The sequence below is a fragment of the Mytilus galloprovincialis genome, chromosome 1 (assembly GCF_965363235.1).
Source record: "Mytilus galloprovincialis chromosome 1, xbMytGall1.hap1.1, whole genome shotgun sequence".
In the NCBI taxonomy this organism is placed as follows: Eukaryota; Metazoa; Mollusca; class Bivalvia; order Mytilida; family Mytilidae; genus Mytilus; species Mytilus galloprovincialis.
Window position 1 is genome coordinate 26,100,219 of NC_134838.1, and position 17,698 is coordinate 26,117,916.

At 32.4% G+C, this 17,698-nt stretch overlaps 1 protein-coding gene across 4 annotated transcripts in view; it reads left to right on the forward strand.

The window, feature by feature from the left end:
* LOC143070784 (fibroblast growth factor receptor 2-like) overlaps positions 1-17,698 on the forward strand; it is a 55,342-nt gene that overhangs the window by 18,580 nt on the left and 19,064 nt on the right. For 2 of the 4 annotated variants that reach the window (XM_076244929.1, XM_076244933.1), the window contains exons 4-6: positions 1,461-2,772; positions 5,238-5,330; positions 7,110-7,175. In XM_076244929.1, the coding sequence (XP_076101044.1) occupies positions 7,125-7,175 (51 nt within the window). In that variant the 5' untranslated portion in view covers positions 1,461-2,772; positions 5,238-5,330; positions 7,110-7,124. Of the gene's footprint in view, positions 1-1,460; positions 2,773-5,237; positions 5,331-7,109; positions 7,176-12,781; positions 17,626-17,698 lie in introns of those variants that run through there. The other 2 variants (XM_076244940.1, XM_076244946.1) reach the window with 2 other exon arrangements.

Genomic DNA, 17,698 nt, shown 5'->3' on the forward strand with positions numbered 1-17,698 from the left:
TAATTCAGTGGTTTTACGTTTGTTTATGTGTTACATATTTGTTGTTCGTTCATTTTTAACCGGATTTTTGTGACAAAAATGTCGGTTATTGATTTGGGGATGTACAGCGGGCAACCGGTCTGGCGGGCGGCCGGGCAGCAACTAAATATTGTCCGTGCATTTACTCATGAACCGTTCAACCAAAGCTTTTCAAATTTTAATATGTTGTTACAGACAACAAAATGAAGGTCAAGTCCAATAATGATGATTTTGACTTTAACGTTCAGGAGTTATGGTTCTTGAAAGATTGAAAAATGGCTTTTCCAGTCGTGTCTGTGCATTTACGCATGAACTTATCAACCAAAGCTTCCCAAATTTTAATATGTTGTTACTGATGACAAAATGGAGGTCAAGTTTAATTATGACGATTTTGACTTTTACCGTTCAGGAGTTATGGTTCTTGAAAGATTGAAAAATGGCTTTTCCAGTCGTGTCCGTGCATTTACCCATGAACTGTTCAACCAAAGCTTTTCAAATTTTAATATGTTGTTACTGATGACAAAATGGAGGTCAAGTTCAATAATGACGATTTTGACTTTTGCCGTTCAGGAGTTATGGTTCTTGAAAGATTGAAAAATGGCTTTTCCAGTTGTGTCCGTGCATTTACTCATGAACCATTCAACATAAGCTTTTCAAATTTTAATATGTTGATACTGATGACAAAATGGAGGTCAAATTTGATATTGACGATTTTCATTTTCACCGTTCATCAGTTATGGTTCTTGTGATATTGGCAGGATACAAATAAATGTTAATAAATTTGGTTTGCTGTTGTTGTGACAGCCTCTTGTTTTACATAAATAGACCGTTAGTTTTCTCGTTTGAATTGTTTTACATTGTCTTATCAGGGCCTATTATAGCTGACTATGGGGTATGGGCTTTGATCATTGTTGAAGGCCGTACAGTGACCTATAGTTGTTAATGTCTGTGTCATTTTGGTCTTTTGTGGATAGTTGTCTCATTGGCAATCATACCACATCTTCTTTTTTATATTTATTGGAGTGTAAACCAAGGGGGAATAATGAAATTGACCAATCCTGTTCAAGTATTTATTGATATATGCAAATCATATTATTATAAGAATTATTAATGTATCATTTTCTCGTTTGAATTGTTTTACATTGTCTTATCGGGGCCTATTATAGCTGACTATGCAGTATAGGCTTTGATCATTGTTGAAGGCCGTACAGTGACCTATAGTTGTTAATGTCTGTGTCATTTTGGTCTTTTGTGGATAGTTGTCTCATTGGCATTCATACCACATCTTCTTTTTTATATTTATTGAAGTGTAAACCAAGGGGGAATAATGAAATTGACCAATCCCGTTCAAGTATTTATTGATATATGCAAATCATATTATTATAAGAATTATTAATGTATCATGTTCATAGATATCTGTTAATTGTATTCTTTTATTTCAGGGATCTATTACAGATTCACAGATATCAAATTGGAGTCAGACGTCAGAATTTTTGTGGCACAGGGAAGTACATGTACTGATCATCAACTTGGTAATGTTAATAACTGTTTGACACTGATCTCAAATAATACTGTGAGTTCCTTAAAATTGCAACTAAAACAACTTGGAATAGTACATCAGACTGCACCAAAAGATACTATACACGAAAAAAACTGAGGAAGTTGTATCACACATATTTGAATTGCACCTGGCCAGTCTGATGAATTTAAAAGAAAGCAAAACTATCTTCTGGAATTACAACTTCATTACCTGAAGGATTTATATTAACATTATTTAAGATGAACATACAGACTGAAAACAATGTATTAAAGTAGCAACTGCTGGCTGTTCTGTCCAAAAAATACACAAAGTCAGATATAAACAGATACATACCTAACATTTCAAGCTACATGTATTATCAGTCTAAATATTAGATATTGAAACCACAGGATTAGTTGACATGGTCAAAGAAAAATACCCCAGAAAAAGGATGAACACTGTCAAATTAAAACATTCTATGGCATTCTTAACTGACTCCTGTTTTGTTCAATCAGTTAGTTAAATGTATGAAACACCAGATATGAAATTGGACTCTGTGGCAAAAGTCTAAGTATTCCAGATGTAGTCAGAACAGTATGTCTTTCACAGATGGTTAATATATATATGATATATATCTTTCTTATTGTGAAAATACTGACTTTACTCCATTAAGAAAATCATCCTTGTATAGAATCTTACAAACATATGCAGCTTCAAAAAGAACAAGTTTACAAGGTCTAGACAATATTGCAACAGATGAAAATGACACATTTACACGACTTGAAGAGATGATTGAAGAGCTTCATAATAAGGGATCCACATGTATGTCAAATGAACAGCCCAAGTTTTGTAATAATAAGCTTTCTGCAGCAAAGCAGTGCCTTAAAATTGATTTTAAACTACGTCATGTACATTGTGCATCTCAGAGTAGACGTGCAGACCATTGCATTACTTGACTTCTCAGTTACCCAAAAAGGCTAGAATTATACTCAGCATGTGATCATGAGCAGTGTCAGCTGATTCGAGATGTTGAAAATGTTACAGTGTGCTCAGTTCTGTGAAGATTCAGGAGAGAAAATTAACTGTATCAAACCATGGATCAGATGCATGTCTGGAAGAGACATATAGTCTGAACAATCAACTAAGACCAATCACAACTGGATATCCTAAAGGACCTCAAGCCTCAGCAGATTTTAATAATCATGGAGTTTGCAATGAAATTCCTGCCATAAAAGGTATATAACTATTCAAATGCATAAAATTTAGATTTTTATACGACCGCAAAATTTGAAAAATTTTTCGTCATATATTGCTATCACGTTGGCGTCGTCGTCGTCGTCGTCGTCCGAATACTTTTAGTTTTCGCACTCTAACTTTAGTAAAAGTGAATGGAAATCTATGAAATTTTAACACAAGGTTTATGACCACAAAAGGAAGGTTGGTATTGATTTTGGGAGTTTTGGTCCCAACATTTTAGGAATTAGGGGCCAAAAAGGGCCCAAATAAGCATTTTCTTGGTTTTCGCACTATAACTTTAGTTTAAGTTAATAGAAATCTATGAAATTTTGACACAAGATTTATGACCACAAAAAAACGGTTGGGATTGATTTTGGGAGTTTTGGTTTCAACAGTTTAGGAATTAGGGGCCAAAAAAGGGCCCAAATAAGCATTATTCTTGGTTTTCGCACAATAACTTTAGTTTAAGTAAATAGAAATCAATGAAATTTAAACACAATGTTAATGACTACAAAAGGAAGGTTGGTATTGATTTTGGGAGTTTAGGTCCCAACAGTTTAGGAATTAGGGGCCAAAAAGGGACCCAAATAAGCATTTTTCTTGGTTTTCGCACCATAACGTTAGTATAAGTAAATAGAAATCTATGAAATTTAAACACAAGGTTTATGACCATAAAAGGAAGTTGGTATTGATTTTGGGAGTTTTGGTCCCAACAGAATAAGGGGCCCAAAGGGTCCAAAATTAAACTTTGTTTGATTTCATCAAAATTGAATAATTGGGGTTCTTTGATATGCCGAATCTAACTGTCATGACTGTGTATGTAGATTCTTAACTTTTGGTCCCGTTTTCAAATTGGTCTACATTAAGGTCCAAAGGGTCCAAAATTAAACTTAGTTTGATTTTGACAAAAAATGAATCAGTTAGGTTCTTTGATATGCTGAATCTAAAAATGTACTTAGATTCTTGATTATTGGCCCAGTTTTCAAGTTGGTCCAAATCGGGGTCCAAAATTAAACTTTGTTTGATTTCATCAAAAATTGAATAAATGGGGTTCTTTGATATACCAAATCTAACTGTGTATGTAGATTCTTCATTTTTGGTCCTGTTTTCAAATTGGTCTGCACTAAAGTCCAAAGGGTCCAAAATTAAACTTAGTCTGATTTTAACAAAAATTGAAATCTTGGGGTTCTTTGATATGCTGAATCCAAAAATGTACTTAGATTTTTTATTATGGGCCCAGTTTTCAAGTTGGTCCAAATCAGGATCTAAAATTATTATATTAAGTATTGTGCAATAGCAAGTCTTTTCAATTGCACAGTATTGCGCAATGGCAAGAAATATCTAATTGCACAATATTGTGAAATAGCAAATTTTTTTTTGATTAGAGTTGTCTTTCTTTGTCCAGAATAGTAAGCAAGAAATATCTAATTGCAAAATATTGTGCAATAGCAAGATTTTTTTTTAATTGGAGTTATCTTTCTTTGTCCAGAATCAACTTAAATCTTTGTTATATACAATATACAATGTATATTCACTTTTTACTACCAACTGATAAATTAAAATAATCTTTACCATTCAGTGATAACAAGCAGTTTTTTTACATCTTAATATTTTATGATGTATTTAAATGAGTAGTTATTGTTGCAAACTCCATTAGAAATTTTAATTGAGATTAGTTTTGGAATAAGGGAAAGGGGGATGTGATTAAAAAAATTGGGTTCAATTTTTCTCATTTGAAATTTCATAAATAAAAAAGAAAATTTCTTCAAACATTTTTTTGAGAGGTTTAATATTCAACAGCATAGTGAATTGCTCTAAGAGAAAACAAAAATTTTAAGTTCATTAGAACACATTCATTCTGTGTCAGAAACCTATGATGTGTCAACTATTTAATCACAATCCAAATTTAGAGCTGAATCCAGCTTGAATGTTGTGTCCATACTTGCCCCAACCGTTCAGGGTTCAACCTCTGCGGTCGTATAAAGAAGGAGCTCACTTCTTTCAATGCATACATACACATTCTCAGTCAAATTCAGTGTTTACAGTCAAATATGCCAGATTACATGTACATGTATATAATTTATTTGTTAAGCATGAAGGATTATGATACAAAATGTGAATTGTATGCAATTATTCATATTTGCTAGACAAATAAATAGCTTATACTGCAAAAGTATCTGTTTTCACCACATAAATGTCATTATGGTGTCATTTGTTTACATCACAACACCATTTGTATTTATATACTATACATGTAGATAGTGTAAAAAAAATAAAACTCTGGAACGATGAACAGAAAATGGAACATTAACAATGATTAAAAAAAAAAATGGTATTTTTACCTAATAGTGATATGATAGTGGGATTTTGTATTGACAGTTTTTATGGACATTTACTTTTAGATATACCTTGGAGTATGGAACATATACCTTTGTTATACATGTATCTTTCTTTTTTGTCACAGTATCGAGAAAAACAGAGTGATTGGTTTGGTCAGCATGGTAAGAACTGACATGTGACAGTTTGCATCATGGGGGATCCTAATGGAAAATTGTGTGTAAGTAAAATAAAATCTCTTATGTCTGAGATTTTTATTTCATGTACATTAATTATAACCCATGGATCAAAGTTCTGTAGGGTATAATGTTTTTGACTTTGTCCATCAGTCCTGTTCTAGTCATCCCAACTCCTCTGAAACCACTCAACAGAATTTTATAAAACTCTGTAGATAACAAGAACAAAATATGTAGATGTGTTTATCGACAGAAAATTACGATACACTGTTTTTTCTTTCATTACAATACATTGCAACATTAAAAAAAAAAATGTCAGATTTTTATAAATAAGCAAGTTATAATATAACTTCTGAATGAATTAAAATAAATCTTACACAATCGTCTTTGGATGCGTTATATGTGGGCACACTGTGACCATGTGATTGTTTCAAATCATCAATCATTTGATTCAAATGTCATGAATGTGGGAGATTAATAAATGATGTAAAAAAATCTGTAAACACATAAACATGATAAAGACAAGAAGAAGAATTTAAAATTTGCAAATCCAAAAACAAACAAAATTTGCAGAGTTTTCTCCAGCTGGGATGCGTTGGTTTTTATTGAGTCCTAAGTTAAATTATGACCATATTTGTTGACCATTGTAACAACTAGATATGGCTTTTTATTCCCTCTATGTCATGTGTGCGTTTTTGAAATTTGCATGTGAATATTAACAGAACTTCTCATTATTACCATGTAAATATTTTTTGTAAAAAATGCAAAATAACTTCAAAATGTATGTACACATTATACTTATGATACTTTTTTTTCTTGTAGCACAGAACCTTTACTCATTTGTTTAAATCCGAGAAATAAGATTGGTTTACTGTGGCATCAATTCTAGAAAACACCTTTTCCACTGTTAAGCTACAAGTTCCAAATATGAGAGATACTTTTGTCATCCTACTTACACCTGAAATATACTTTTATTAATTGTTGCAATGCCAATGGCGTCTTTGCAGGGTTACTCACACTAACAAAGAAATTCACTTATGTTAAATCAGGGTACTCACCATTTGACCATGACCTTAGGATGAAAGACAACAGCCAAAGCACCCTTCCTTTGCTTTTCATTTTTTTCCCCAATAATACATGTACATGTATGATTTTGTATACATTATTGTTCTTCTAAAACTTCATGCAATGATAATAGCATGAAATATATGCTTTCAAAATGTTGCTAAACATTTCTTTGTTCATATCTCGCAAAAGTGTAATTATCTTCTTTTCATACTGGAACCATTCACATGTGCTTCGATACAATGACCATATTTCTGGCGACTACATGATGTTTGGCTAATTAAAATGATTAAAATCTTTTTGTAAGTGCTGTTATACATAACAAAAAAAGTAGAATAACAGAAATACTGAAATCCAAGAAAAATCCTACAACAACCATGACAACTGACAAAATCTAATCACCAAATTCATCAAGCAACATAATCCAACGTTAACAGTTCTGAATATAAGTTACACAATACTTTACAATTGTTAAGCACTGGTTATGTTTCATGCTATTTAAAATCCTAATAATTATAAACAACCTTGGCTTATGTAGTTAGGATTAGTTTCTGCAAGCACTTAGTATAATAAACATACTGCCCTCAATTGATGCAATTCTGGGCTGGCAAACAACTGCATTCAGAAATATTAATTCAACACTTGCAACTTCGTCTTAATGTTAGATTTATTTTTCTTTATTGGATATTGTACCTCAACACTTAAGACAGTATATATATTTACTACATATTTATTTTTGTATTTTTTTTCTTTTCTAGATCAGATAACACAGGATGTTACCACTGTGGTATGGCTATCAATTCATGGCATTAGTGAGCCGAAAGGTTTGTAAATATTGTAGCTTTGCCTTTTATTTTTCAACCTTTTATTTTTAATTTTGTGTTAAATGAGGTCTTAATTTCCATTTAAGTTAAATATTTCTTTACAATTATGGAAACAATGCTGAATTTTCTGTTTCCATTCTCTAACTGAAGTTTGCATCAACCAAATAATATAAAAAATGTATACACAATGCTTATTCACACAAATTTTTAATGAAGCATGAATTTGGGTACATTCACTTTTAACGTTATGGGTTTATATGTCCGTTTGATACAACCGCAAAAATAATTAAAAAAAATTTAGTTGATATTTGTTATACGTTGTTGTCATCTGCCTTGTTGAGCGTCATCCAAGACCAATGATTTTAGGATAATAACTTTAGTATGTATAAGTAAATAGAAATCTATGACCACAAAAGGAAGATTGGGATTGGTTTTTAGAGTTTTGGTTCCAACAGTTTAGGAATGAGGGGTCAAAAGGGTCCAAAATTAAACTTTGTTTGATTTCATCAAAAATTGAATTATTGGGGTTCTTTGATATGCCGATTCTAATCGTTTATTTAGATTTGTGATGTCTGGGCCCCTTTATCAAATTGGTCCACATTGAGTTCTAGAGGTTCCAAAATTGAACTTTCTTTGATTTCATCAAAAATTGAATTGTTGGGGTTCTTTTTAAAATATGCTGAATCAAATCATGTATTTAGATTTTGTATATTGGACCATAGCAGGTAAATGTCCAATTTAATTTTTTTAAGTTCTAACACAACATTCATTGTGTGTCAACTAGCTATGTAGGCCAAAAATTAATTATTGTTTGTTTCCCTTTCCACGACTAACCCTGTAAAATCACTGCAACACGAAAAATTTTATTGGCCATTCTTGTCCAAATTTTTTTTTTCTATGTTGGTTTTTAGTGATATCTTTCCGATGCGTTGGTTTTTTTTTTTATACCTTTCTGATGCTGCAGTCATCAAACGTTTTAAATCAAAGCTTTTTTGCTTTGAAGCTTCTATATGATTTGGAATCAAGAAAAACAAACATAATGCTTTGCCACATGATTTGTGTTGTGTGCAAGGGTGATCTTAAATCTGAAGCATCTTTCAACCCACTGAGTGCACCTTGATTGGATTTGTCTTTAACCTCTGTTCCTGTTTAAAGGATAAAATCTTTTGAGTAAAAATAGTCTGAGACGTCTGAACAGGTTGAGCACAAGTCAGGAAATATATTTCCTGCTTTCAGAGAACGTCCCTGATTTCTGGTGTAAAAAAAAAGTTTAAATGTGATTTCATTTTTATGCCCCACCTACGATTGCCCCACCTACGATAGTAGAGAGGCATTATGTTTTCTGGTCTGTGCCTCCGTTCGTTCGTTCGTTAGTTCGTCCATCTGTGTGTCCGTTCGCTTCAGGTTTAAGTTTTTGGTCAAGGTAGTTTTTGAAGAATTTGAAGTCCATTCAGCTTAGTACACATGTTCCCCATGATATGATCTTTATAATTTTAATGCCAAATTATAGTTTTGACCCAAGTTTCATGGTCCACTGAACATAGAAAATGATAGAGCAAAGTTCAGGTTAAAGTTTTTGATCAAGGTAGTTTTTTAACTTTAACTTTCTTAAACTATCCTGGGTTTGTACCAAACTTGGACAGAAGCTTGTTTATGATCATAAGATAGTATCCAGAACTTAATTTTGTAAAAAATTAAATTCATTTTTTCGGTATTTTTCGGGCGTCAATCAAATGTTGTCCGTGCATTAACTCATGAACCGTTCAACTAAAGCTTTTAAAATTTTAATATGTTGTTACTGACAACTAAATGAAGGTCAAGTTCAATAATGGCGATTTTGACTTTTACCGTTCAGGAGTTATGGTTATTGAAAGATTGAAAAATGGTTTTTCCAGTCGTGTCCGTGCATTTACGCATGAACTGTTCTACCAAAGCTTTTCAAATTTTAATATGTTGTTACTGATGACAAAATGGAGGTCAAGTTCAATAATGACGATTTTGACTTTTACTGTTCAGGAGTTATGGTTCTTGAAAGACTGAAAAATGGAGTTTCCAGTCGTGTCCGTGTATTTACACATGAACTGTTCTACCAAAGCTTCCCAAATTTTAATATGTTGTTACTGATGACAAAATGGAGGTCAAGTTCAAAATGACGATTTTGACTTTTACCGTTCAGGAGTTATGGTTCTTGAAAGATTGAAAAATGGTGTTTCCAGTCATGTCCGTGCATTTTCTCATGAACCATTCAACCAAAGCTTTTGAAATTTTTATATGTTGTTACTGATGACAAAATAAAGGTCAAGTTCAACATGTTCAATAATGACGATTTTGACTTTTACCGTTCAGGAGTTATGGTTCTTGAAAGATCGTAAAATGGCGTTTCCATTCACTTTATTGCATTTACTCATGAACCATTCAATCTAAGCTTTTCTAATTTTAATATGTTGATACTGATGACAAAATGGAGGTCAAATTTGATATTGACGATTTTCCCTTTCACCATTCATCAGTAATGGTTCTTGTGATATTGCTAGGACACAAATAAATGTTAATAAATCCGGTTTGCTGTCGTTGTGACAGCCTCTTGTTTTCCTTTTTTTTGTTCAGCCTGCGATTTACAGCAAAAGTAGGTGAGACACTGGGTTCCGCGGAACCCTTACGAATTTTTTCATTACAAATTTTATTCATCACACTATTAGTTATTGCTTTATGATATGGTACAAAAATCAACTAAAAAAATCAATTTTGTTTGCCCCCAGGTGACTTTTAATATGTTTATAGCATTGAAAAAGCTCCAAATTATCTCCCTTTGATGCAAAAATACATTTTTTTGGCATTAAAGTTGAAATATCTTTTTTAAATCATCGATGACCTATATTTTTTATTATTGTTTTCAAAAAGCTGTACATGAACTAAATACTTGTAAAATTTAAGCGATTTCTGTAATTTAGTTCTTTTTTTATTTCGATATTACTTCTTTTTATACGACCGCAAATTTTGAAAAAATTTTCGTCGTATATTGCTATCACGTTGGCGTCGGCGTCGTCGTCGTCGTCGTCGTCGTCGTCGTCGTCCGGCGTCCGAATACTTTTAGTTTTCGCACTCTAACTTTAGTAAAAGTGAATGGAAATCTATGAAATTTTAACACAAGGTTTATGACCACAAAAGGAAGGTTGGTATTGATTTTGGGAGTTTTGGTCCCAACATTTTAGGAATTAGGGGCCAAAAAGGGCCCAAATAAGCATTTTCTTGGTTTTCGCACTATAACTTTAGTTTAAGTTAATAGAAATCTATGAAATTTTGACACAAGGTTTATGACCACAAAAGAACGGTTGGGATTGATTTTGGGAGTTTTGGTCTCAACAGTTTAGGAATTAGGGGCCAAAAAAGGGCCCAAATAAGCATTATTCTTGGTTTTCGCACAATAACATTAGTTTAAGTAAATAGAAATCAATGAAATTTAAACACAATCTTAATGACTACAAAAGGAAGGTTGGTATTGATTTTGGGAGTTTAGGTCCCAACAGTTTAGGAATTAGGGGCCAAAAAGGGACCCAAATAAGCATTTTTCTTGGTTTTCGCACCATAACGTTAGTATAAGTAAATAGAAATCTATGAAATTTAAACACAAGGTTTATGACCATAAAAGAAAGGTTGGGTTTGATTTTGGGAGTTTTGGTCCCAACATAATAAGGGGCCCAAAGGGTCCAAAATTAAACTTTTGTTTGATTTCATCAAAATTGAATAATTGGGGTTCTTTGATATGCTGAATCTAACTGTCATGACTGTGTATGTAGATTCTTAACTTTTGGTCCCGTTTTCAAATTGGTCTACATTAAGGTCCAAAGGGTCCAAAATTAAACTTAGTCTGATTTTAACAAAAATTGAAATCTTGAAGTTCTTTGATATGCTGAATCCAAAAATGTACTTAGATTTTTTATTATGGGCCCAGTTTTCAAGTTGGTCCAAATCAGGATCTAAAATTATTATATTAAGTATTGTGCAATAGCAAGTCTTTTCAATTGCACAGTATTGCGCAATGGCAAGAAATATCTAATTGCACAATATTGTGAAATATCAAAATTTTTTTTAATTAGAGTTATCTTTCTTTTTCCAGAATAGTAAGCAAGAAATATCTAATTGCAAAATATTGTGCAATAGCAAGATTTTTTTTTAATTGGAGTTATCTTTCTTTGTCCAGAATCAACTTAAATCTTTGTTATATACAATATACAATGTATATTCACTTTTTACTACCAACTGATAAATTAAAATAATCTTTACCATTCAGTGATAACAAGCAGTTTTTTTACATCTTAATATTTTATGATGTATTTAAATGAGTAGTTATTGTTGCAAACTCCATTAGAAATTTTAATTGAGATTAGTTTTGGAATAAGGGAAAGGGGGATGTGATTAAAAAAATTGGGTTCAATTTTTCTCATTTGAAATTTCATAAATAAAAAAGAAAATTTCTTCAAACATTTTTTTGAGAGGATTAATATTCAACAGCATAGTGAATTGCTCATTCATTCTGTGTCAGAAACCTATGCTGTGTCAACTATTTAATCACAATCCAAATTTAGAGCTGAATCCAGCTTGAATGTTGTGTCCATACTTGCCCTAACCGTTCAGGGTTCAACCTCTGCGGTCGTATAAAGCTACGCCCTGCGGAGCATCTGGTTGGTCCTGTTTTCAAATTGGTCTACACTAAAGTCCAAAGGGTCCAAAATTAAACTTAGTCTGATTTTAACAAAAATTGAAATCTTGGGGTTCTTTGATATGCTGAATCCAAAAATGTACTTAGATTTTTTATTATGGGCCCAGTTTTCAAGTTGGTCCAAATCAGGATCTAAAATTATTATATTAAGTATTGTGCAATAGCAAGTCTTTTCAATTGCACAGTATTGCGCAATGGCAAGAAATATCTAATTGCACAATATTGTGAAATAGCAAATTTTTTTTTAATTAGAGTTATCTTTCTTTGTCCAGAATAGTAAGCAAGAAATATCTAATTGCAAAATATTGTGCAATAGCAAGATTTTGTTTTAATTGGAGTTATCTTTCTTTGTCCAGAATCAACTTAAATCTTTGTTACATACAATATACAATGTATATTCACTTTTTACTACCAACTGATAAATTAAAATAATCTTTACCATTCAGTGATAACAAGCAGTTTTTTTACATCTTAATATTTTATGATGTATTTAAATGAGTAGTTATTGTTGCAAACTCCATTAGAAATTTTAATTGAGATTAGTTTTGGAATAAGGGAAAGGGGGATGTGATTAAAAAAAATTGGGTTCAATTTTTCTCATTTGAAATTTCATAAATAAAAAAGAAAATTTCTTCAAACATTTTTTTGAGAGGATTAATACTCAACAGCATAGTGAATTGCTCTAAGAGAAAACAAAAATTTTAAGTTCATTAGAACACATTCATTCTGTGTCAGAAACCTATGCTGTGTCAACTATTTAATCACAATCCAAATTTAGAGCTGAATCCAACTTGAATGTTGTGTCCATACTTGCCCCAACCGTTCAGGGTTCAACCTCTGCGGTCGTATAAAGCTACGCCCTGCGGAGCATCTGGTTCTCCTATTAGTTCAACAGTAAATAAGGACATTAACAAAAAATTATGCTTCTTTCAGAGGCAGATTGTTAGCGTAAATGAACGGTGACCCAATTTTTTTATTTCATTTTTAGCTCACCTGGCCTAAAAGGCCATGTGAGCTTTTCTCATCACTTGGCGTCCGTCGTCGTCGTCTGTCGTCGTTAACAATTTTTCAAACATCTTCTCCTCTGAAACTACTGAATGGATTTGGATGAAACATGATAGTTCCTTAGATTATCCTGCACAAAATGTGTGCTTCGATTTTTGATCCGTCAAAAAACATGGCCGCCCTTACTTTAAATAGAACATAGGGGTCAAATGCAGTTTTTGGCTTATATCTCAAAAACGAAAGCATTTAGAGCAAATCTGACACGGGGTAAAAATGTTCATTAGGTCAAGATCTATCAGCCCTGAAATTTTCAGACGAATCAAACTAACCATTGTTGGGTTGCTGCCACTTAATTGGTAATTTTAAGGAAATTTTGCAGTTTTTGGTCATTATCTTGAATATCATTATAGATAAAGATAAACTGTAAACAGCAAAAATGATCAGCAAAGTAAGATCTACAAATAAGTTAAATATGACCAAAATTGTCAATTGACCCCTTAAGGGGTTATTGTCCTTTAATGACAATTTTTTCACAATTTGTTCATCATATTTGCTAACTTTAAAAAATCTTCTCCTCTAAAACTACTCAACCAAATTCAACCAAACTTCAACTGAATGATCAGTAGGGTGTATAAAATAAAGTTTGTGTTTTATTTTCTATTTTGTCTAAAAACATGGCCGTCATGGCTAAAAATAGAACACAGGGTAAAATGCAGTTTTTGGCTTATATCTAAAAAACTCCAGCATTTAGAGCAAATAAGACTAGAAGTTAAAATATTTATTAGGTCAAGGTCTACCTGTCCTGAAATTTTCAATTTGCAATTTGCAAAAAAAATAATTTGTTGTGCTACTTCCAAAAAATAGAAAATATTCTGACCAGAAAAAAACCCATGTCCCCCTACAAGTTAAATGGTCCATGCCTAACTGTTATTAATGAAATCATTTAACTGTTTTGCTGTTATTGGAGCCCCTTGCCCCTTCTCAGCAGTGGAATAAATTCAAATCATGAATGAAGAAATTCGAAAGAATAACAATTTAATAATGTAACAATAACAATTTTATTGTTAAAATTCTTTTATTGTAACTATAATGTAATAAAAATAACGTCCTGCCGCTCTTCTTGTATGCATATTATATTAGAAGGAAACGTGTAAACATGGTAGAACTTGTATTTCTAATATTGAAGAATTGTTAGCTGTACATGTTTGCCTGGCATGGTTCAATATGTTCAATAAGGCATTATTTACCAGGTGAGCGATTCAGGCTCTTGAGAGCCTCTTGTTCTATTAAGTATATAATAAAGTTCATTTATCATGTTTATAGAAAAATATAAAGAAATCATATATTAGAAAGAAAAAAAAGATTTATACTGGAGAGCCCCCTTAATATAAACATATTTTATTTGTAATCATCAAAGGGAATGAGACACAAGCTAAGACTTATGATGTCTTCTTTGGTATCTTTTCTTGTCTACATGAAATTTTATTTTGCTGTTATCACAGTCCAGGCAATTACTGAAAACTGTAATATTACTTTTTAGCTCACCTGGCCCAAAGGGCCAAGTGAGCTTTTCTCATCACTTGGCGTCCGGCGTCCGTCGTCGTCCGTCGTCGTCGTCGTCGTCCGGCGTCGTCGTCCTGCGTTAACTTTTACAAAAATCTTCTCCTCTGAAACTACTGGGCCAAATTTAACCAAACTTGGCCACAATCATCATTGGGGTATCTAGTTTAAAAAATGTGTCCGGTGACCCGGCCAACCAACCAAGATGGCCGCCATGGCTAAAAATAGAACATAGGGGTAAAATGCAGTTTTTGGCTTATAACTCAAAAACCAAAGCATTTAGAGCAAATCTGACATGGGGTAATATTGTTCAACAGGTCAAGATCTATCTGCCCTGAAATTTTCAGTTGAATCGGACATTTCGTTGTTGGGTTGCTGCCCCTGAAATGGTAATTTTAAGGAAATTTTGCTGTTTTTGGTTATTATCTTGAATATTATTATAGATAGAGATAAACTGTAAACAGCAATAATGTTCAGCAAAGTAAGATCTACAAATAAGTCTACATGATCAAAATGGTCAGTTGACCACTTTAGGAGTTATTGCCCTTTATAGTCAATTTTTAACCATTTTTCGTAAATCTTAGTAATCTTTTAGAAAAATCTTCTCCTCTGAAACTACTGGGTCAAATTTAACCAAACTTGGCCATAATCATCATTGGGGTATCTAGTTTAAAAAATGTGTCCGGTGCCCCGCCCAACCAACCAAGATGGCCGCCATGGCTAAAAATAGAACATAGGGGTAAAATGCAGTTTTTGGCTTATAACTCAAAAACCAAAGCATTTAGAGCAAATCTGACACACAGTAAAATTGTTCATCAGGTCAAGATCTATCTGCCCTGAAATTTTCAGTTGAATCGGACATTTCGTTGTTGGGTTGCTGCCCCTGAAATGGTAATTTTAAGGAAATTTTGCTGTTTTTGGTTATTATCTTGAATATTATTATAGATAGAGATAAACTGTAAACAGCAATAATGTTCAGCAAAGTAAGATCTACAAATAAGTCAAATGACCAAAATGGTCAGTTGACCTCTTTAGGAGTTATTGCCCTTTATAGTAAATTTTTAACCATTTTTCGTAAATCTCAGTAATCTTTTACAAAAATCTTCTCCTCTGAAACTACTGGGCCAAATTTAACCAAATTTAGCCATAATCATCATTGGGGTATCTAGTTAAAAAAAGGTGTCCGGTAACTCGGCCAACAAACCAAGATGGCCGCCATGGCTAAAAATAGAACATGGGGGTAAAATGCAGTTTTGGGCTTATAACTCAAAAACCAAAGCATTTAGAGCAAATCTGACAGGAAGTAAAATTGTTGATCTGGTCAAGATCTATCTGCCCTGGAATTTTCAGATGAATTGGATAATCGGTTGTTAGGTTGCTGTCCCTGAATTGGTAATTTTGAGGAAATTTTGCTGTTTTTTGTTATTATCTTGAATATTATTATAGATAGAGATAAACTGTAAACAGCAATAATGTACAGCAAAGTAAGAACTAAAAATAAGTCAGGATGACCAAAATAGTCAATTGACCCCCTAAGGAGTTATTGCCCTTTATAGCCAATTTTTAACAATTTTCTTAAAATTTGAAGATTTTCAATAACATTTTCCACAGAAAGTACTGTTATAGATAGAGATAATTGTAAGCAGCAAGAATGTTTAGTAAAGTAAGATCTACAAACACATCACCATCACCAAAACACAATTTTGTCATGAATCCATCTGTGTCCATTGTTTAATATTCACATAGACCAAGGTGAGCGACACAGGCTCTTTAGAGCCTCTAGTTTATATAATATTACAAGTAAAAGTAATATTACAAAAAATAGTAATATAATTCTTATATTACTAAAACCTGTAATATTGTTATATTACTGAAATGTGTAATATAGTCTCCATATTACATAAAACAGTAATATTACTAGAAAATGCCTATATTACATAGAACTGTAACATAAGGCTAAAAATCACTAGGTTTTCATACTTTAATTACTATAATAATTTAGACGTATGATGATAATAAATTAATTATTAAACAATTCCAAATAATAATAATAATCCAATTAAAGTACATAGTATCAATTCAAAATAAAAAATCCAAAGTAAAACTATTTTCTCCTTACAATGTAAAATATAAAATAAATGCCAAATTTACTAAATCATAAAATGAACTTAATCTCAAAATCAAAATATAAAAGTCTTAAAAGTATTTTCTAAAATTAAATTATGATTCAGAGATAAATTTTGTCTCAACACTGCACAGTCAACTAGTAGACTGGTAAAACAATCTTTTAGGTCTAGTATAATGACATGAGCATGACGAGTAGTGTGAGGTTACGCTTCCAGAACACTGACTGCTATCTTAAAATATTCTCAAAAATAAAAGGGGAGTCAAAAAATACATTTTTGTCCAAACACTACAAAGTCAACTGGAAGACTGATCGTCAGTCCTACAGGTCCAGTATAATAGACTTTATCAGTGCAAGTTTGGGTTTCCGAAGGGTGACTGCTCTTCCAAAATTTTGCAACGATATTTATACTAAAACACAAAATAACTCAATTTATCCCGACGTGTTAATATTACTCTCATTAGCAAAAATAGACTTTAATTAACAACGCCTAATCATATAATGTTTTGATAAAATCTGTGGATGCTAATTGTCGAGCCTGCAACTTTTGTTGCAGAAAGCTCGACATAGGGATAGTGATCCGGCGGCGGCGGCGGTGTTAGCTAACTTCTTAAAAGCTTTATATTTTAGAAGGTGGAAGACCTGGATGCTTCATACTTTGTATATAGATGCCTCATGTTACGAAGTTTCTGTCAGTCACATGTCCAATGTCCTTGACCTCATTTTCATGGTTCAGTGACCACTTGAAAAAAAAGTTCAGATTTTTTGTAATGTTGAATTCTCTCTTATTATAAGTAATAGGATAACTATATTTGATATGTGCGTACCTTGAAAGGTCCTCATGTCTGTCAGACAGTTTTCACTTGACCTCGACCTCATTTCATGGATCAGTGAACAAGGTTAAGTTTTGGTGGTCAAGTCCATATCTCAGATACTACAAGCAATATGGCTAGTATATTCGGTGTATGGAAGGACTGTAAGGTGTACATGTCCAACTGGCAGGTGTCATCTGAACTTGACCTCATTTTCATGGTTCAGTGGTAAGTTATATTAATCTGAAGATCTGTTTACTTTTTTGTTATGATTCTTTATCTTATTTTAGAGTGATCATGT